At 38.6% G+C, this 22,970-nt stretch overlaps 1 protein-coding gene across 1 annotated transcript in view; it reads right to left on the reverse strand.

The window, feature by feature from the left end:
* Positions 1-22,970, reverse strand: part of KCNH8 (potassium voltage-gated channel subfamily H member 8) — a gene marked incomplete at both ends in the record, with an annotated part of 247,880 nt that overhangs the window by 152,012 nt on the left and 72,898 nt on the right. The window contains one exon of the mRNA XM_084247027.1: positions 18,960-19,193. Within this exon, the coding sequence (XP_084103153.1) occupies positions 18,960-19,193 (234 nt within the window). The remainder of the gene's footprint in view (positions 1-18,959; positions 19,194-22,970) is intronic.

The raw sequence follows: 22,970 nt of genomic DNA on the forward strand, positions 1-22,970 counted from the left end.
TGCTACCCAGACATGACAGCTGCCTGCCTTTTTGAAAGCCTAGCTGCTCCTTACTTTCGTTTGTTCTGTAAGTTACAACATAATTTTTCAATAAACTATTATTTTTGCTTAATATGACTAGAGTCAATTTATATTGTTTACAAAGAACCCTGTTATGAAATGCCACTTATAAAAGGGCAGTCAATGGAAGGAATACAGCTTTAGACAACATTGTGTGTTGTTTGAGTCCTTAATTCTTCCTTTATTGTTGATATCCTCAGAATTTATTATTATAAGTATATGTAACATATATGTATAATGGATATATGTGAAGGTGAAGACCTTTGAAAGGGCCAATTATGTGTAAAAAATATTTTATACATTTTGGCTATTTTACAAAATAATGACTTTATAATTTTTATGCACTGTATATTGTGTATCTCTACTGTGTAACCACACAATATATACTATACACTGTACGTGTAATGCTTTAATTCTTTAACCAGTAAAAAAAAAAAACCAGGAACAACCATGGCTAAATATTAGCATTTATTGAAGTTAGGGGACGGTATAGGGTGGATGGTTGTTATAAAAATCTTTGTCTTTTGTATATGTATGAAACATTTCATGAATGTTTTTTCATGAATGCTTTCTTAAGAAAACATTACTATGGAAAAAGGAGAATTACTCAACATTTCCTTGAACATCTAATCTAATATTGAGGCAAAGCAAAAAGTCATTTTAGATTGCTGGAGCTAGTAAATATCTTAGAGATGAGTGGGACTCTATTGTAAAGATGAGAATCCTGAGTTCTGAGTGGTTAAGTAAACTATCCAAGGTTAAGGTGTTAATTGATGGAAGAGTTGAGACTAGATCTCCAGTCATATGCTGCTCGGCTTGATAGGGTGTGGACATGGCTTGGTGGAGGGTGAAAAAAATGAAAAATAAACTAAAAAGAAAAACACTGCAGAAGAATGATCATCACATAAGTGAATAATCTAGTTTTGATATCTTAAAGAAGAATCATGCTTCTGTGTATTATTGATAAAATAAGCCAGAACATGTAAAAAATTCATTATTGATCAAGTCCTTTTAAAGCGATTAGGTTCAGAATAAGAAGCTATGTTTAACAGATTGGACAATGAGGGTAAAAAAGATGGAAAATAGTTATATGGAAGAAGGCAGAAAATTTGAGATGAGAATTTGGAAACAAGAAAACAGAAACTGAAAAGAAATGGTTAAGGATCTCATGACAATTCTCCAGTGTTTAAGTGTAAGATTGCAGTTTTAGGTGTCAATTTAGCACTTTCCAAGAACATGCAGACAACAAACATACTGAACATTTCTTCCATTGTGCAAACTCCACTCTCAGCAAAGACTTATGAACACTGCACCAGATTGCCCTGAGTCACAACTTGGCAGGCATATGAGGAAAAACAGATAGATGCTTCCTCAACTTACTGCTTCTCTCCTAAAATAGAGCTCATCCTAACTAGCACTTGAGGTTAAACCCCGGCGCCTGGATAAGCACAATGTTACCCACATGCTCAGGTGAGGTACTGGCACTGACAAGCCTGCCCCAAGACAGACATTGTTTTTTGAAAAATAAATGCACATTTAACATTTTCTCACTTGCTTCCATATGATTACAGGTGTTTCCCTCCCATAATAAAAAGTGCATGTGATTAAAACATAGCAATTCAGATCTGTTAAGCCAGGAGTGTTAAGTTCTGATATCTGGTGCAGTCATCATCTTCAGAGAAAAGCACACTTTTCTTGTAAAGAGTCAGATAGCAAATAATTTTGGCTTAGCAGTTTATGTGTCTGTAGCTCATCCACCTGCCTACCTATCTATCTACCTCTTCACAGTTGAAATGGTCTGAACTGTCTCAACTACTCAACTCTGTTATTGTAATACTAAGTCAGAAACAATACATTCACATTTAAGCCTGTTTTTCAATAAAACATCCTTTGTAAAAATAGACATTCTGCCAGAAATGGTCCAGAAATTTTTCTTTCCTGATCTCTTTCGTGGAAACCTGCAGAATACTGTACACTAGGAGTTAATTCTTGATTCTCTGTGAGTTTCGACCTGACTCTATACTCCCAAGATATTTAAGAAACACCATTTGCAATCCAAGAGATAGATAGAGTCTTTTGCTACACAGACTCTAGTTATGATTGCCATAGTGGTTTATTCTAGATTACCCAGACAAGCCCTATTCTCCTAAGTAGAGGGTGGTCATTTCCTTTTTCTGATGAGAATATACTTAATTTTCTAAACCTGAAAAATAGGCTTAATCATCAGTGACTTAGAGTGTGTTCTGTGACAAGACTTTTCTTTCAACCCCATGAACAGAAACTACTTTGGACATCAGGGCATGAGATGGGAACTTTCTGAACTGCATCACAAAGCAAAATACATGCAAATCAGGAAGTTTAAGGAGTAAAAGAGTTTATATAGAGTCAGACTAAAATAACTAGAAGCTAAAGCATGTGAAAACTTCCATTCTGGCAATCTTTTAAACAGAAGAACAAATAGTTTTCTAAGGCATATCAATGTTCTTCTACACAATGAAACAAAATCAGGCTGAGGGGATTTTTTTTTTTTAAATCTCAAAACACACTCTGAGTTTAATGCTCTCCCTTTTAATAGTATCTTTTCTTAGTAGCATTGTTAACAAGATTTCTTTTGCTGTCTTTCTGAAAGTGTGCTTTCTTTTTTTTTAAACAGTGGAACATGATGTTCAAAAGATAATTTAATGGACTCAAAATTGAAGAATTCTGGGAAAGTAGACTTCAAGAAAAATAGTTCTCCTTATCACAGAATGAAATCAACTCTCCAGTTAAAGCTTGGTAATACTGCCAGTGGTAGGATGTTCCAAACCATAAGATTTTTTTTTTCACTCGATGTCATTTTTAATATGATGTTTCTTGGATCTGCTCATCAGTGCTATGTGGGTTAGTAAATATACATAAAACACACAAACCCAAAGTCTATGCCCCAGGCTTCCCTCCTCATTCTCATCTCAAAACTTCGACAGCCAACAAATTATAAAAAGCCAGATTAGGGTATTTCTATCGTATATGCAGATTTAGAGTCATACTTCATACTTAATTTTTCTTATCTCCCAAGCCAAAGAGATCACTAAATCCTGTCAATTCCTGTAGCCAAACCTATGTAATCACCTTTAAATTTATTTACTTTTCTAACTTAACTGGCCACACTGACTAAGCCAGGATTTCTCAAGCTTTCGTGTGCGTTCGAATCTGCTGCCGGGCTCATGAAAGAACAGACTACAGGGCTGGGAGACACCTCTGGATTTGATTCAGTAAGTCTGGGTGGGGTCTAATAATCTGCATTTATTCTAAGCTCCAGGGGATGCTACTACTGGTCTGAGTGGCACGAAGTTTTGTAAAATGAAATATTCACTACATGACTTCCCACCTCACAACACTTTGGCTGCCTGGAGTTAACTGATGAGAGCCTTGCCATGGTCAACAAAATCCTGACTCCTGTCTGCCTTCCCACTCCCTGAGACACTTTTCTGCCTATTCTCCAGCGACACTGACTTCTCTTTTTGTCAAATGAGGCATCTCCCTCAGGACCTTTGCATAAGTGGTTCTCTTTGCCTAGAATGCTTTTTTCATCCCTCCATGTAGTCAATTTCTACTCATCCTTCCACACTCAACTCAAACTTATTACTTGCTTGATGAAATTTTCCCTGTATCTCTGATTTGGCTGGGTATACCGTTTATTTCCTCCATAGCAGTCCATAATTTTCCTGCAAGCTCCCTAATAAGACCACAACATTATCTGATGAGTCTTTCTCAGTAAATTATGGAGTACAGGACACCCTTTCTCTTGCACTCTCCCACATGCAAGGCAGAATGCCTGACCCAAACATGGCAGGTGCTCAAAAATTTGTTTTCAATGAATGATGGAATTTATCTCATAATAACTAGCAACTTTAAAATAATAATGCCTTTGATTGTGAGAGTGACACTTTACTGAGTGTCCATGTGCTAGGCACTGTGCAAAGCACTTTATAAACAATATCTCATTTTAAAAAAGAAAGAAGATACTGTGACAATTATTGCCATCTTACAGGTGAGAAAATAGGCTCAGAAAGTTGAAGTAAATTGTCCTGAATCCCATAGTTCATAAGGGTCTTTGGTTTTGATGGGAGTTATCGTGTCTACTAGATACAAATCTAGACTCTAAGAGTCATTGATGCTACATTTAAATTTCTTTTTATATCTTCTATCACTTAATTTCTCTTATCAGATCTTTTTAGCAGCTTTAAAGATAAATATTATATGTTTGCCTTTCATGGGTAAGTATCAAAGGGTGAAATGATTTGGTGAAGGTCACATATAGCATGTGACTAAGCAGGACCTAGACTCAAGTCTTCACACATAAAATGCATGACTTTTCCATTCAAGCACACTGGAATGGTAAAAAAAAAAAAAAAAAAAAACAAAAAGCACTTTCTACAATAAGGTGATTTTTACTACATTGATGTTCTCAAGTATGCATCTAGAAATGGGAATTCATATGAACATTCTGCCCAAGTGGTGAAAGATCAACAATTGGATGACTTCTTAGAGAACTCTTTCTGCCTTGAAAGACACTCACATGCCCCAAATTCTGGGCATAGCAAAAATACTTCTTTTCACATTCTGAGTGGTCCCACTGTCTTCAACACCAAGCAGAAGGATTCCTGAGTTGCATGCAAGTTGCTGGCTTTACTGCATTCTCTGGTGGCTGCCTCTCCAGCTGCTTCCCTCTTGCCTTTTCTTGCCTGCAAGCTCTGGGGAGTCATTCACCTCTCATGGCTGCTTTATTTGTTTACCTCTTTTGCTCCTGCATTGGCTCAACCTCCCAGAGGCAGCTGTGATTGAAAGGACTAAGAGCAAAGGGATGTGAATGAATAATCCTCCAGACCCCAATCCCATATTCCAGAATGCCTTGAGATAACCTGGCTGCTTCCCATGCAAACAGATGTTGATATATCAAGCTGGCATAAAACACCACAATGCCACTCCCTTTTATCTGTTGAGTAGAGAGAATAAAGGGCTTCTCAAAATTGAAAGGAAGGAAAGCATACTGGCATGGAATCTAAGCCTTGAAACAGAAAGGAAAGAGGAGGTCAGGAACAGAGACTTGGGAAAACTTGGAGGGAGTGGATACCAAAAATGTTGAGACAGAAATAGGTGAGTTTATAGGAGAGTGTTGAGACAGACTCACACTGCGTCTCAAGGCTACCACGGGAGCAGTGTGAGGCTTAAGCTGAACCACCAGGCAAAGATTTTTAATTCAGTCAGCAAATTGTCATTAAGAATTTCTTAACCAAGGACTGTTCGAGGCACTGTAGATTCAAAGATTAGATTAATATGGCTCCATAAAGAAAGACCACCCTCACCCTGAACAACCTCATGGGGAGACAAATATAAAGATAAAGCAATGACACAGGAAGTTTTCTTAGTTTAGGCTGATATAACCAAGGATCATAGAACTGGGTGGTTTGTAAAGAACAGATGCTTAATACAGCTCTGGAGGCTGGAAATCCAAGATCAGGGCGCCATCATGGTTGGATTCCGGGACTAGCCCTCTCCAGGTTGCAAACTGCTGACTTCTCATTATATCCTCACATGGTAGAAAGGGAGTGAGCTACTCCCTGCTCTCTTATAGGGCACTGACCCTATTAATGAGGGACCCATCCTCATTATGTCATTACCTCCCAAAGTCTCACCTCCAAATACCGCTAAATTGAGATTATGTCTTCAATATATAAATGGGGTCATTCACTTCATTGTGATACACACTATAAAGAACGTAAGCATTGGCCTCCCTGGTGGCGCAGTGATTGAGCGCTGGGTTGCGAAGCTGCCCGCGGCCTCTGCGGCACCGGTTCGATATCCAGCTGCTCCCTGGCCACTGGAGGAGGGTCCCACATGGCGCGCAGACCTCTCCTGCCGCCCGCTGCTCCCCTCAGCAGTGTACTTCGCTCCTTCTGCCTGTTCTGCTCCCCGGTCTGGCTCTGGTGAATTCTCTCACCCTCCCGCACTTCTGACTGTACCCAGTGCTTGTATAAACAAAACAAACAAACAAATAAATAAATAAAACATGCCTCTATTAAAAAAAAAAAAAGAATGGAAGCATGTTGTGAAACAGAGGGCTGTGATTGGTGAGAGTCTCCTAGATGAGATAAACTTGAATCTTGATGATTTGATTAGCTTAATGTGAGGTGGGGGTGGGGAGTAGCTTTTCTGGCAGTGGGGTGCGGATGGGGACATCAAGTATAAAGGCACAAGGCAAGTTAGAACCACACAAAACTATAAAACAATTAGGCTAAAGCTGGGTGTGGAATGATGAGGAATGAGGGTAGAAGGAGGGAGGTAAAGAGCAAGTTCAAAGAGACAGACCATGAACTGGATGTAGCTCCTAAGTGGCTTCCTATGCCCAACTAAAGAGTTTATATTCATCCTGAAAGACGATGAGGAACCACTGAAGGCTTCGTCATAGGTGAGAAGCATCATCATATTTGCAGTATAGGAACGTGGCTCTGGGCACAGTGAGGAGAAGCGTTTGAGGGAGTACACCTTGAGACTGGGGGACCAATTAAGACCATTTACTGCAACTCAGATTCCCAATCACTAGAGTTGAACTAAGGGCAAGAAGAATGTTATTTTTCTTTAGAGACAAAAGGGCCAAGGTGAGTGTCCCAAAGATGTGGATTTCTGCTACCAGTGTTTGTGTACATTTGATGGGTGTCATGGAGGCTTGGTTCATAGCTTGTCATAAAGCATCTCTCTACTTTCATATAACTGCAACCAGTCAGTGTTATGTAGTTATTCATGCTGAGAGCAAACCTGAAAGATTTTTTTGGATGATGTAATTTCTTGTGATAATTTCATAATTCTCCTGCAACTCCACAGAAAAAAGACCTTCTGAGCTGAGACATCCAAAAATCTTAATTGAAGCTCCTCACCGATGTCTGTGGCTTTCTAGCAAGATTAGGGGAACTGGAAGCCAGCTCACAGGCCAGAGTTCAGTCACTCAGGGCCAGGAACTGATTAAGGGCATCTAGTTGTAAGGTTATGAAGGTTTGGCACTCTGGAATATGGACAAAGACAGTCTCGTCTTGTGGGGGAAACATATCGGGAAGGAAGAGATATTTTTTAATTGGCTAGAATGTTCCAGAGCAATGTCATGGGCAGGGAACCTGTGTGGTCACACAGCCTCACACCAGAAGGGCCCCAGGATTTAGTTTAATGATCTGCTACGTCTGTTTTAGATTTCTAGTAATTTTTGTTCAACAAAGGGCCTGCATTTTCACTGAACAATAAGCCCTTCAAATTATACAGCTTGTCCTGATAATGTATGCTGAACAATGGCTTTCTCATCACACATAGAGGGTGGCATTGTCACCTCTGAATCGGAGATCAAACAGAGGTCTAGCCAAGCAAAATCATTTAACTAGCGCACATACTTGGTGAGTGGTAGAGAGTCAAGATTCCACCCCAAATTTTCCTAACTATTGTTCTCCTTATACTAGTTATTCAGAGCTAGACCCTGACCTGGCCACAGTAAATGTAGTGGGGAAGATCCTCCTACAAGGCTTGATCCCAAGGCTTGATCCCCCAAGTTCAATATCATTTCATCCCACCACAGAAAGAGAGAGAACTTTTAAAAAAAGAGATTCTCTTGTTTCAAAGGGAGCTTAATACCAAAGATATTCAAACATTGTTTGGGGTTACATTCTATGTGGCTCATAAAGATGGAATATTAAATAGCCACAAGAACAAAAGTGAATAATTTCATTTTCTTGAGAGCTTGCCAGTTATTCCCTGAGGGGTGTATAGCCCCTGGGAAGTCCTTGGAAATCTCACATACCAAGGACCTGTGAGGGAGAGTCGTGGGCCTCATAGGTAGGAAGTTCATGTTTGCTAAGCCTATCAGCATGAGTTAGTGTTTGAGAGCACAGGAGTTAAAGAGTCATACTGCCAGGACTTGGATCCTGGTCTTTTCACTTAACTTTTCTGTGCATTGGTTTCTTTAACCATGAAATGGGGTAGCAATCAGATCTGCCCCAAAAGGTCGAAGAGAGTGCAATGAAGTAATGGCACAGAACTTGACCCACAGTGAACACTCCATAAATGTCAGCTGTCACTGTTCTTTGAGGTTGTCAGTATTAACTCAGGAAGCTGACACTGAAGAAGGGAAGGCAGGCAGGCTCTCATTAGGCATAATGGGGAGTGCTCACACTCAGCAGGACAGGCAGCGCTCAGCTGCCCTGATGAAGGCGTTCCGCCTAACCTGCATCTCTGTCTCCCTTTTTATGATCACTCTGGCTGGAAGGCATGGGTGAGCGGTAAATACTTCAATAAATGGACTGACGTAGAGCTCCTGCTTGTGGATTAAATAATGCAGCCTTAACCATGGACATAGAAAAAGACAGGCTTTCAGATATAAGAGTAGACCAGGAACCTGCCTACATCCGCAAGCACAAAGCTTGAATCCACGTAAGTGCAAAGAGAAAGCACGGGCAGGCTCACATAGGCTGCTAGTGTCACCTTGAATGCAGGTTCCTTCTGAGTTCTTTGCCTTCCTGCTGCAATCATTCTTAGGGTGCTTACTGTATTTGCATGTCTGAGCTTCACCCCTTAAATGCAAAAAACATAGGAGAGAAACAGAAAATACTATTCTTCTATCAAGACTCAAAAGATATGGTGGAGTATCATCATCAAATCATAAAAGCATCACAAAATGCTTTCCATTTCAGAGCATGCAAAGTCTCAAGCAAGGTCGTGGAGAAGGGAACTGAGAGTAGCAACATTAATCTGGCCCACAGTTCTCCAATATACTTGGTTGTAGGAGGCACAGTCCCTTTGGTGGCCCTTCACATGTTTTGAAAACTGCAAATTTTACAAGCATCAACATTAAATGTCGTCTTGCCTCTTGCTACACATGCACATACACACATGCATACACACACACTCAACACATGTATTTCTACAAATCTAGATGTGAAATTTATAAAACATGTAATTTTGGGGCACTTTTTCCAGAAGAAGTTGGGGTCCAGGCACCCTTCCTATGAATCTGCATGGACTTATGGTTACTCCAATCACAATACCAACATGGTTTTTTTATAGGGCACCCCCGATATTGAACAGGTTGCCTGGCTGTGGTCCTCACCCACGCGCTTACAAGGGACTTATTAATACTCCACTACAGGCACACACAAAAGGTTAATAAAAGGTTTATTTACAAGGGAAAAGGAAATAAGGAAAATGTACAACTCAGGGAGAAAATAGGGAAATAAAGTCTTTAATGCGTCCTACCCGATCCGCCCACCTGGAAACCCGAAAAAGCACTCTCTGAGCTGGCTGGACGCTGCGAGCTGGCGGGGAGCCAAAATGGGGGACCACCTCCAAAGCCCACGTGTCTGGCTTTATACCAACCCGGCTGCTTAACCCCACCCTCAGGTCCCAGCCACCTTCCCTTTGGTGGGGATGGGATTTGGTGTTCCCAGTGTCTTTGGCTTTGGCCTGGGGTGGGGGTGGAGCCCACAAAGCCTGTATGGAATTAGCTTTAGGACACCCTTTTCCCCCTAACAGTTTGAGCATCAGCGGTGCTAAGTGATTTCCTAAACTAGAACATGCTAAAGAGGTTATAGGTAGTACTTCAGTCAACTCTCCCAGTAGCTCCCAGACTTTCAAGATGCCAGACACGGGAGTGAAGTCATCCTAGAGCTCCCAAAGGACTGCATTAGCATCTGAGCACCCCCTAACAACCAGATCTAACTCCACAGAGAAGACTCATTCCCAGCCTGGACTCCTGACCCAGGGTGAATTCCTGAAAAATACAATAGTTGCTATTTTCAGCCACTAAGTTCACACAACAGCTGGCACATGAGATCAACTGTGCGGAAGTTCCTTGTCTTCACAAGCCTGTGAGTGAGAAGATCGTGTTAATCCACTTCACAGAGAGAAGTTTCCAAGGTCTCCCTTCACTACCTTTTCAGAACACTGACTCTCATTGAGATCTTCACAAATATTTCTAAAACCCAGAGGAAATCTAGTCCTTTAGACCTCCAAGAATACAAACTCTAAGTTCTGCATAGCCATCTAGATTGCTCTCACCACACCATGCAAGGATGATGCCCATTGTGGTTCATCCTCAATTTGTTGAGATCTTTTGGAAAAAGTTTGCACTTGTAATTGCTTTTCTTTTGGCCTAGATTCTGCTCTGAGTCCCTAGGAGGGTTAGATGGGGAAAAAATTCTCTTTGGTAGAACACCTGCACCCCTATGTTTATAGCAGCACTATTTACAATAGCTAAGCTTTGGAAACAGCCCAAATGCCCAAAATTAGATGACTGGATCAAGAAGATGTGGTACATATATACCATGGAATATTACTCAGCATTCAAAAAAGATAAACACATGCAATTTGCAGCAACATGGATGGCACTGGAAGGGATCATGCTCAGCGAAATAAGCCAAAAAGAAAAAGAAAAATACCAGATGGTCTCACTCATAGCAGGAATCTAGAAAACTTAAATAAGGGACCAGGAAAATGAGTAACTATAAGAAAATGAAAATCAAAATCAATAAAAAACTATGAACCAGAGACACTTTTTGGGGGGTGGGGGGCGGGAGGGGAGGGACTGGGGTCAGAATTGGGGGGGTTGCAATTGTATGGGGAATATAAAAATAAAATTTATGATTTAAAAAAAAATTCTCTTTGTTTTATTTAGAAGTATCTTTCCTTCCTCCCCACATCTCACTAAACTTTAGGATTAGGTTTTTTTTTTTTTTTATTGTAATCTTAAGCCTGGTTTTGTTTGTTCTTTTTTTTTTTAAATAACCATTTTTTTTAAAGATTTATTTATTCATGCATACAAGAGCAGGGGTACAGGCCAGATGCATGGGAGGGTGAGAGGATTCACCAAAGACAGAGTGGGGAACAGAACAAGCAGACTGACTGAAATACACTGCTGAGGGGAGCAGCGGGCAAGACAGGAGAGGTCTGCCGTGCCCTGTGGGATTCTCGCCGGCTGGTCGGGATTGAACTGGTGCTGCAGAGGCTGTGGATAGCTTCACAGCACTGCGCTCAACAGCCTGCGCCACCAGGGGAGGCCATGGTTTTGTTTGTTCTTGTTGAAATATCCTGGCCAGCGAGTTTGTCTCATTGTTCATTAGATGTGGTGGAAATCAAAAGAGACTCCCTGATGCCACGTTCCACATCTATGTAACATTTTCTATTAACATTTTCTTGTTCATTTATTACATGGAAGGGTGTACAACACTCCCTGTTCTGAAATTTGGGCCCTACATGCAATTATTTTATATACAATGCTACAAGTCCATTTCGTAAAAACCATGGATGTTAAATATACTGCAGCTTTAAAATGTTAATTTTAGAATAATCTGACATTCTAGAACCTCCAGGCATTTTTCCTATGTTGCATTCCAATCCTAAAATACCTGGAGGGCATAATCAAATATTCCAAAAATCTTCTGCAGAGTCACTGTATAACTGAGTGTAGTAGAACTAAAGACATGTTACATAAAAATTTAGTGTTAATAGGAAAGAAATGGTTCTTACTATAATTATCTGTCATAAGCAACTCATTGTAAAAAAAAAGAAGGTCATGAGGAAATCTGATTCCCTTTGGCTTTTACCATGAATCGAACTCATAAAATCGAGTATGAATGTGCCTAATTCAGGCAGTTGATGCGTACACTGGCGTGGAGACGGGGTCCAATAAATAATGTGCAAATTCCCAGCAGTATGCTGGTTACTTTTGGTGCTACACATAAATATCTTACATTTTAATAACCATGTATTTGTATCAATGTGTATTAAGAAAATAAGCAGCTAGTCCATCAAATCTACCATTAGACATTTTGAGGGAAATAGCTAAGAAATCACCAGATGTCTCCCCATTTCTCTCTCTCCTTCTCTCCTCTTCTCTTGTCTTCCTTAATCTCTCCTCTTATTCCATCATCCCAACCCCCCAAAAAAGGCCTACTCAGCTTTAGCTTTCCCTAATGTCCCAGGCCACAGCCACTGCTTATTTATTGAACAATTTAGTTTTCAGCTTCTGATTTGCATCTGAATAGACATCTAGCAGCTCAGTAAACAAAGGATCCCCCATAGGAGGCATCCTTCTTGGGGGAGAAAAAAAAGCAGTAAACCAAACAGTTTTTGTTGTCACAAATGTGTATTTTAAAGTCCTTATCTCAGGGAGTTGAAAAATCTACCTACCTGTAAAATGAAAGAAGACCAAAAGATTCAACAATGGTTTTTCTAGGCATTTTACTATGATATAAGAAAATTGAATAAAGAAATGTGAAGTGTATCAGACGGTAAAGAAAATGAACAAAAGAGAATTGTTGAGGTAATGACAAGCTGAGGGCTGTCTCTTACAAAATGTGTAGACCTATGTTCAAATCATCTTTCTGCACTGTTTCCTCCATTGTAAAGTGAGATGATTCATATTTACTTTGAAGCTTTAATGGGAAAATTAAATAAAATAACATAGGCCCTTGCAGTCTGAGTAAAAAATGGTGAGTAGCTTAAAAACATTAAGCAAGAGTTCAGAAGGTACATGGAATTAAGTGCCAAATCTTGAAGGTGGCAGAGGAATTAGTGAGCTTGTGAGATGGGAGAATTATCCACAACACTATAAGAATCAAGATTCCCTTTTGTAACAAATACTTGTATTTCTCCCTTTTCTATTTAGAACTGAAAAATCATCATAATAAAAGTTACCTATCATTATTTCTAGAAAATGATAGCATATATGAATAACAGTAATATCATGGGGGAAAATTAGAAGTCATCTCTGATAGAATAATGTGCATTTCAGCATGCAAGTCAGGTAGGACTGGTTTCACAGAAGAAATAATGAACCAGGTGGAGAACAGAACTAATGTGCAGAATCACTGGGAAAGCAACAGCTTCCAGTCTGTACAGGCAGACATGCTGCCATCCTCACAAGATTTTTCTGGTGAAATTTTGAATGAGATGTTCAGTCTTCCCTCACTGCACTGTAGTGTTATTGGAAATTAAATGGGAATTTAAAGCCTTCCCAAAACATTATGTGTTTAGTTCTAAGTTCAGGTAATTAGAAACCAGCGTTTTACTTCCTGGAAAACCTGACGGGGTATTAAGTCATGCTGTGTGTAATGCCATATTGTTAACCACGGGTACTGTGGTGTGTAGCAGAGCCCTAAACTCCTTGAACTTACATAACTGTAACTTCACACCCAGTAAACAATTCTCCATTTCTGTCCCCTCACCCCCAGAAACTAACCATTCTAATCTCTGCTTCTTGGAGTTTGACTATTTCAGTTACTTCCTGTAAGTGGATTCATGCCATCTTGGTCATTCTGTGGCTGGCTTATTTCACAGAGCACAGATCTCGTGCTAAGAGTTCTTATCACAAAACAGATCTCCTGTTAAGAGTTCTTACCACCAGCAAACAAACAGCCAACAAAAGAAAACAGGGAAATTTTGGGAGATGATGACAAAATAGTGTCTTGATTATGGTTATGGTATCGTAGGTGTATGCATATGTCCAAACTTATTATGTTTGTGTGTTTGTGTGTGTACAGATACACACATACATATATAATATCTCATGTTACACACATACATACATAATATCTTATGTGTGCAGCTGCATTTTTTTTATATTAAGTAGATCTTAATACAGCTTGAAAAAAGAAAAAGAAAATCATGCCAGACATTGGACAATTCTTCAACTGCAAAGTCATTCTGTGTATTACAGTGTATTTAGCACCCTGACTTCTGCCTTTTACCCCAGAGATTAATCATTTAAGAGTAAGCATCTGGGAGTCAGAATGAGAGGATGTTTATGTATCCTGGATTCTTTATTACTAGTTTACAATATTAAGCAAATGAATTAAATTCTAATCTACTTAATATGAATATAATCAGGTATTATAAGTTGAATTTTACCCCACCCCCAAAGAAAAGAGTCCAAAATTCTCAGTACCTCAGAATGTGTCCTATTTAAAGTTAGCCTTTACAAAGGTAATTAAGCTAAAATGACAGTAGGCACTAATCCAAGATAACTGATACCCTTATAAGAGGAGAAATTTGGAAAAGCAAACTCATGAAGGAGGAATTTTATGATAAGATAAAGGCAGACATCAGGGTGATGCTTCTACAAGGTAAGGAATAGTGAAGAGTTAGCAAGCCAGTGGAAGTTAGGAGAGATGCTCGAAATAAATTTGTCTTCATGGCTCTCAGAAGAAACCAACCCAATGGACCCCTTTATCTCAAACTTCTAGTTTCCAGAACAGTAAGACACTAAATTTCTGTTGTTTAAGTCACTCAGATTATGGTACTTTGTTATAATAGCCCTTGCAAACTAATACATCACAACAGCACTTTGCAAAATTAACTGTCATTTTAATTTTCTTCTAAAATTTTTGTTCTCTTGTAACATTTCTTTCTTCTGTATCCATTTAATATGAAAAGTGGCTGGAAAGATAAGCTTTCCAGGAGCATGTATGCTAGGATAACATATAAAGTTGGAGCTCATGGTACATTCTTGATGGTCTTTTATCTTTCTACCATTAAAATTTAGCCAAGAAACTAGGCTCTGGCAGAAGGAAAATGTGACATGACAAGTCAGTTTGTTCATGCTCAGCTTGAGGGTTTCTGAGAAATACTATGGGAGGCCAGAGATAATCTCCCTGCTATGAAATTCACAGCTTCGAAATAGGAAGAAGCTGTGTTGGATAGTTTTCTGGAAACACTAAAAACAAAGGAATTTTTTCTTCTCTGTTTGGAACTATCTTTGAGAGAAATTGCTTGTCAGGCTACTTCTTTATTAATGTGAAGGTGCACACCTACTTTTGAGGAAATTTGATAGTATAAAAAACACTATATTCTATTTTCTGAGAGATAAAGATTTCTTTGCTTCTTATATAAAAACTGGGTTTGTTCCCTTAAGGTAGTTATTATCCTACCAAGGTAAGAAATGCAGAGGGTAGAAAATGAGTAAGTGAAAACCTTGATTAATAGTGTGATTAAGGGCCTCCCCGGTGGCACAGCAGTTGAGTGCTGGGTTGCAAAGCTGCCTGCAGCCTCTGCAGGCCGGTTCGATCTCTGGCTGCTCCCCGGCCACCAGAGGAGGGTCCCACATGGTGCGCAGACCTCTCCTGCCGCCCGCTGCTCCCCTCAGCAGTGTACTTCAGTCCTTCTGCCTGCTCTGCTCCCCGCTCTGGTTCTGGTGAATTCTCTCACCCTCCCGCGCTTCTGACTGTACCCAGTGCTTGTATAAATAAATAAATAAAAATAAATTTTAAAAAAAGTGTGATTAAAAGAAATTTTTGAATAACAAAAAAATAAACATTTAGAAAGACTTTTTAGTAATGGCAGCTAGAACCTTAAGTCCATAAGTGTAGGAAAATTTTCTGATATTATAGAAGTCAATGAAAATGGACCTTATTTAAATTTGACATGACAATGGAAAAAAAAATGACAGAGAAGATAAGAGAAAATTTATCAGGGCAACATAGTATAAAAATGACACAAAATATTCCATAAAACACATATATGCCAATATTTCAAAACTAATAAAAAGTAACTTAAAAGAGGTTACAAACTCTAAAAATTCTGAAAGGATACATTGATTAAGAAAGACTCAAAAAATGTGACTAGTTGTTACAGGATGAATTATATCCCCTCAAAATTCATATGTTGAGCTCAGAATGTGACTGTTATCTCAGCTCAGAATGTGGCTGCAAATAGGAGATCATTAATGTAAAATTAAGCCATAAGGATGAGCCCTAATCTAATATGACTGCTGTCTTTATAAGAATTGTTGTTTAGGACAAAGATTCACAGAAGAAAAATCACACAGATGCAGGGAGAAAAGATTGCCATCTACAAGCCAAGAAGGGAGGTCTCAGAAGAAACCAATTCTGGGCCTCCCTGGTGGTGCAAGTGGTTAAGACGCAACATATGAAGCTATCCACAGTTTCTGCAGCACAAGTTCGATCCCCGGCCGGCCAGGGAGCTACCCACATGGCACAGCAGACCTCTCCTGACTCGGCCGCTGCTCCCCTCAGCAGTATATTTCAGTCAGTCTGCCTGTTCTGTTCCCCACTCTGTCTCTGGTGAATCCTCTCCTCCCCCATCCCCACCTCTGGTATGCAAAAATAAATAAATCTTAAAAAAAAAAAAAGAGAGCCATTCTGCTAACACCTGATTTCCAGAATTGTGCTTCTAATCTTCAGAATTGTGAGAAAATAAATTTCTGTTGTTTAAGTCACCCAGTCTGTAGTATTTTTGTTATGACAGTCCTAACAACCAATATACTTGACAAAAAATTGAGCTCAGGAGAAAATATCAATGAAAGATAAAGAGTTAAAGACTTAAAGATAAGAAACAATGGGTTCAAGAAATTCTTTTTGGTGTTGACTCCACCTCATGTTCTCTATTTTCTGCTTACCTGGCTCCCTCCCAAGTCTCCATCCTCTGGGCTTCCCACTTAGACCTTTCTCAGTGATGCCATATTTGGCTATTTTGAGGAAGCTTACAAAGAAGTACACTCAAATAGATTTGGAGTGACCTGTCCAAGGAGCCTCTATTAAGAAAGACAAGTCTGCAGTCAGTGGATATTTCAGACAAAGGATGTCCCTTTTCTCTTTGCCCCACCAGATGGTCATTTTATCACTCCCTCCAGTCTGCATTCTCAGTGACAGCCTCCATTTTCTTTTAGCTCAGGCTCTTTTCAATGATTAAGCATAATGTGATAGTGCTGAAATCCATTTATTTAATCATATTTGCTACATTGGTCTTTATCTGTTTACCTTGGGAATTACCCAACGGTCTGATCCTAGGACCAAAGAATTGGGGTATCCTCTCCTCCCTGCACGGTGCTCTACTTCTTGACAACTTTGAATCTCAAATTTACGTGATCAAGGAATATTTACAAGGACAAATAACTTATAAAAGGGGACAACATTAATGTGTTCAGGAGCTTATTTCTCTTCCTGACAATGACGCCAATGAGAGTGAGTTATAGAGGCCAGGGATAGGGTTAATCGTCTACATTGTATAGGACAGTCTCCCCCAACACTGAATTACTCACCTGAGATGTCAATAGTGCTAGTGCCAAGGTTGAGAAACTCCGAGTTAGAGTACAATTTAATGTACCGTAACAAAAAGACCTTAAAATAGAGTGACTCAAACAAGACAGATATGTATTTGTCTTTTTTGGCGTGAGGAAGGTGGGTCTGTAAGGACACCCAGGTTCCTTCCAGAGTGTTGCTCTGTGTTCCTTTACAGCATTGTCCTGATCAAATGATTAAAGCTGGCTTTCCAGCTTAGCCTGCACATTGTGATGCAGATGTCTTACTTTGCTAGGAGTGTCATTACAAGATACACAGGCCAGGTGGCTGAAACAGCAGAGATGTATTTTTTTCATTTTTTTTAATTTGTATATTCCCCATACAATTGCAATCCCCTGATTTTGACCCCAATCCCTCCAGCAGCAGAGGTGTATTTTCTTATAATTCTGGAGACTGGAATTCTGAGATCAAGACACTAGCAGGGTTGGTTTCTCTCCTTGACTGACAGGTGGCTGCCTTCCTATTGTGTTTTCACATCACCTGTGTGTGTGTATCCCAGGGGTCTGTTCCCCTTCTTATAAGGACACTCATATTAGATACAGGTCCCATTATTGCAACCTCACTGAACCTTAGTGAAGTCTTAAAAGATCCTGTTTCCAAATAGAGTCACACTGGGGGTTAGGGCTTTAATCTATGAATTCTGATGAGGCACAATTCAGTTTATAACACCATGAGAAGGAAAAAAAGAGAAACTAAGGGAAAAACATTTGAATTTTTTAAAGATCTTCTCTAAGTCATATAAACTATTCTCTCTTACATAGCATTGAGACAAAACTTAGTCATGTGCCCAACCATACTATCGGGTTGTCAGAATATTCAAGACAAATTTTTACTTGAAAAACATAGAAAAAAATATTTCATGACTTTCCCACAACCCAATACAAAGAAGGCAAATACATTCTCTAGTTTAGCAGCCATGTGCCCAACTAAAACTCTGGGGGTTATGTTACTGATTTTTTTTTTTTTATGTTACTGAATTATTAATGAAAGAGATAGAGTGGAAGAAACTGGAAAGTGATGAGTGATCTAATTTTTGATTAGCATTTTTCCAATATAAAGACTCTTGGATTCACTCCAACTACAGGGCCCATGGGATAATGGTATCTATTTCCACTAAGAACCCTAGCACTATAGAGACCACACCCATTCCTAGATCCCACTTCATTTAGGGGGGAGTTGCAAAACTGCAGCAACCACAAAAAGAAAAAAAAGAACTAAAACACTTAGCACTTCCCCAGTGACAGTTTTGGGTCTAGGTAAATTTATTCCCACTCTGAGACACCAGGTGTTTCTCAGTTTGTCTTTAGAATTTAAAAGATTAGTAAAAGTCTCTGCATCTAGGGAGCTGGAAGAGAAAATGCCTTCGTTGATGTCCTTCAAATTAACTTCCCTTTCCACCAGAAAACACTCAATCTCTGTTCTTAGTGACATAAAATTCAGGAAACTAGCCCTCGATAAAAATTGACCTGTTAACATATTAACAATTATCACATCTAATATGTATATTAGGAATGACCATAACATAATAGTAAAACAATTTAGCATATCTTAATTCAGTTAATATATTGACATTGAATAGTTATAATGCTAATGATAAATTTTCAGGAAGTTTATATTGCTAATGTCTATGGCTAGACTATCATCTAAGTCATTTGTGGAACTTCTAAAACAGACTGTCTTTATGTGAAATAACATTAAGCCTTAATGGGAGTTATGGAGCAATTACTGAGTTGAAAGAAGGTGACCTTCCAAGACTGTCCAATGAGTGGCGATCAAGAAAAGTCAACTCACCGTTCTTCTTGTAGAACATAATTTCTCCCTTGAATTCTGTTTTTTCCTCCAATGACTTTTCTATTTGAAGCATCAGTTGCTCATTGGTTTCGACCCCAAATAAGAATTTGCAGCTGCAACTCTTCTGCATGACTTCAGTTCGGGCAAATCCAGCAAGCTCACAGAAGCCATCAGAACAGTAGACTATGGGGAAACCCTTAGCCACCTGGGCATTTGCGAGGATGAAGTTGCTGTCTGTAGAACAAAAGGAAGACACTCAGCAGCTAGGCAGGCTTAAGAAATTCTTTTTTAATGTCATCATTTCATTAACAAAGTATGACCATTTGTGTTTAAGCTAACAATGCCTAAAATGCATGCACTGCTGTGCTAAGATAGGAAGGAAACACTGTATATAAAATGCAATTGATCAGCAGAAGCACTTAATAAGTGCTGACATCAGCTTGCATTGCATAGAAGCTCATGGTAGACGGATCATGGTATTTACTGACTTGTTCTGAAGCACATACCATCTACTTAGCAGTAAGGTATTGTGTTTAGGGGCATGGCTTCCGGGTCAGATCTTGAATCTGCAGCTCAATGTATAAGTGAACTTGAGGAAGTCACTCACACACTCTAAACCACAGTTGCCTTAGACTTGATTTCCCCCAAAGCAAACCCCGAGACAAGGATTTGAGTATACAAGTAGTTTCTTTAGAAGATGATCCAGGAAGTAATCAGGTGGGTAACAGAGAGGGAAGGGATGAAAAAGGCAATAAACGGTGCAATAAAAGGTGATTCACTGCTATGGGCAACAGGCTCAATCACACAGAGATGCTAGAAATTACTGTGTAAAACACAACTCAAAATTTTACCACTGAGGGGAAAAAGTCAATTTCTTTATTCATCAACATCCATCTTGTTTGTTTGAAAAATACAAATACATAAAAAATATATACATATATAAATGTTCATACCAAAATATGAAATGTTTGTATATACCTAACATGCAGTGGAACAACCGGTAAATGTTGAAGTCTTTAGAGAAAGCAACTTTGAGCAAAGTGGGGTTGAATTAATTATCCCAAACTCATATTTATAAGTATCCCATGCTTTGCTGAAAAATTTATCTACTGTGTACTGTATATTAAGTTTTACTGCATATTAAGTTCTAGTTTTACTGTATATTAAGTTTTAAAAGGTTAAATACCCAAGCATATATATGGAAAATGATATACCCATGATGGCTTTGTTTTACATAAATTTATATATAGTTTTACTGTATATTAAGTTCTAGTTGCAGAGATAAAAAGTTTATTAGGTACAGTCATTGCCCTGAAAGGTTAGTCTTGAGGTATGGGAATTCCCAGCTAAGTCCAGAGAGGGGTGTCCTGCCTTGGGTGTGTGATCTTAGCTTCACCCAACTCCTCTCTAATAAGAGCCTCCTTTTCTTTCTATTCTAAAACCTCAGCTGAGAGATTGCTTAGAACATGGAAATGCATAGCTTTGGCAAAGTACTCAAACATCCTGAAAGGGCTTTTAATGTGCATTCAGAAGTCATTTTGTCAGTCAACTGTTGACATGTTTATTGACTTTTTACTATATGCCAGATGACATGGCTCTACCATATGTGAGTTCTAGGGTGAGGTGACAGGACGTGTTGAAAGATGAATAAGGTAGAGTCTGTAGCTCTAGAACATTACAATTTAATTAAAGAAATGTATGAATATCAATGACACTAAAACAGTCTGTAAGTATCCAATCAACTGCACACAAATAGCAAGTATGACCAGAGATGACAGATTAAAGATCCTAGACTTTGAAAAAGGTTAGCTAGGATCAAGACAAAAATAGTTGGAGATGATTTATCAAAAGGAGATGTATGGAGTGAGCAGTCTCAGTAGAGAAATGAAGAAACAGGAATTGGAGACAAAGAATAAACATAACTTTTGTTCTCATGTCCAATTTTCCCATTATTTCAATAGCAATAACTGTTTTTCCTTTGATAGTATCAAACTAGTATACACTTTCTCATCTTCTACTTTTGGACCCTTGTAGGGTTAATATCTTAGAGTTGTGTCTTGCATGTGGCATGTACTTAAAATTTTTAAAAATACAATCTATCCATTAATCACTTGAAATTAATGTTTACTTTTATTATTATTGTCATATTACACTTTTTTAAGCCAATTTAATTTGTGTTTTCTCTTCACCATATCTTGTTATTTTACATTTTCCATGAAAAAATAGGAAACACAAGATACCTAAAAAGGTTTCATAACAATATTTAAAAACAATAATAAATAAACATGGTCAGTCATTCAGTAAAAACCTCTGTGTGCCCCATAGAGCTTGGATACCATTCCTTCCCCCAAGAAGAAAGCCATAATTTGAATTTTTATATCAATCACTCCCATTTATATATATATATATATATTTACCACTTAAATATATTTAAGCAACATATTGCCTACTTTTTCTGATTTTAAGGAATATATTATGGTATATCATTCTGTGTATTTCTTAGTGACTTGTTTCTTTTATTTATTTTCATAGCATCTTTAGAATTACTTATGGGCGCACACACACACACAAAAAGACCAGTCCTTCACAGTTACAATAAGCCTCTGAAAAAAACTGCAAATTGTCTGATCGGTGTTTCAATTAAGGATTATAGTGTGTTTGGGGTGGATAATTCGTCCTGCAAATACGCTGCAAAAACAAAGCAAAAACCACAAAGTCATGTATTTGGCCTTTTCTGTTTATATTTAGCACTTGTCCTCAATATGTAATTGCATTTCAAGTCCAAAGAGACCTTCGTGACAGTGGTGCCTCATAAAGCTTAGTGTACCAGCTACATGAATAGTCAGTCCTTCTATTTGGGAAAAAGAAGCTCCTCTTACCTGGCTATCTACTTGAAAACATATGCTTTTCTAAATACCATTTCTGGAATCTCCAAAGAAGAAACATGACATTTACTTTAGAATTATGTAAAACAAAGCCATCATGGGTATATCACTTTCCATATATATGCTTGGGTATTTAACCTTTTAAGGAATCAATTATGCATATGCGCTATGCATCTAAATGCCACACAGCTTTTCCCTGCCTGTTTCTAGGTCATCCTTTTGTGTAAATTCAGTTTTGAAGTGCCAGTAAACAGTGGGAACTAAATATGTTTACATATTAGGCAGTAGATTATTTTTCTAAATGTTCCCTTAGCAAAAGGCTCTCCTGGGTCAGGAGAGGGAATCTCAGGCTTGGTAGAGACCTGGGTCACTTGGTCTCACTTTCTGGTATAAAGCATTACTCTCCATCCACATGGAGATATTCTATTCCTTGTTGACTTCCCAGGTAGGAAGGGAGTAGGATTAGGAATGGAAAGGCCTAGGGAAAGAGTAGAGGGCAAAGATTGTCCACTATTAATTCTCATTCTTGTACCTTCCATACTTTTCAGATGAGAACATTGAGTCCTGGAGAACTTTAGTTTTCTGTGGAAGGGCCAAATCAAAATCTGATCTATCTGACAATTTTTTTTTTTTTTACCTTCTGAAGAAACGAGTAAATTCTAGAAAAATAGTTTTACTTCTTCCAATCTACCAAGAGCCCAAAGCCACAGATTTTTCTCTGTAGATATCACGTATTAAAATTCATTGATGATATCTCCTAAACTAGGCTGGCTCTCTCCGCAACCTCTATGTTACTCCCTCATTTCCAGAGAGTCAATATTTAAAAAACATGAGGCAACATTCTTGGTTCCAAAATATTTTACATAAGCCTATTTGAGAGTCTCCCAGGAAGAAAAGAAATACAGCTGCTACTCAAATGAGCTGGTCTCTGATGTCCTCATTCCCTTTTAATGTATATCACACTAATTCTAAAAGTTTCCCACTGAAATATTCATCTATTGGTCAAAGCCAATAAATGTGTGTTCCAAGGGGCCTAGAGGCATAGAACTTAGATATTGTTTTGAAATTTCATGTTGAGCTTAAAAAATGCATCAGAATTTTGCATCCTCCTGTGCTGTATATTCAT

The sequence above is a fragment of the Talpa europaea genome (genome assembly GCF_964194135.1).
Source record: "Talpa europaea genome assembly, chromosome: 11".
Lineage (NCBI taxonomy): Eukaryota > Metazoa > Chordata > Mammalia > Eulipotyphla > Talpidae > Talpa > Talpa europaea.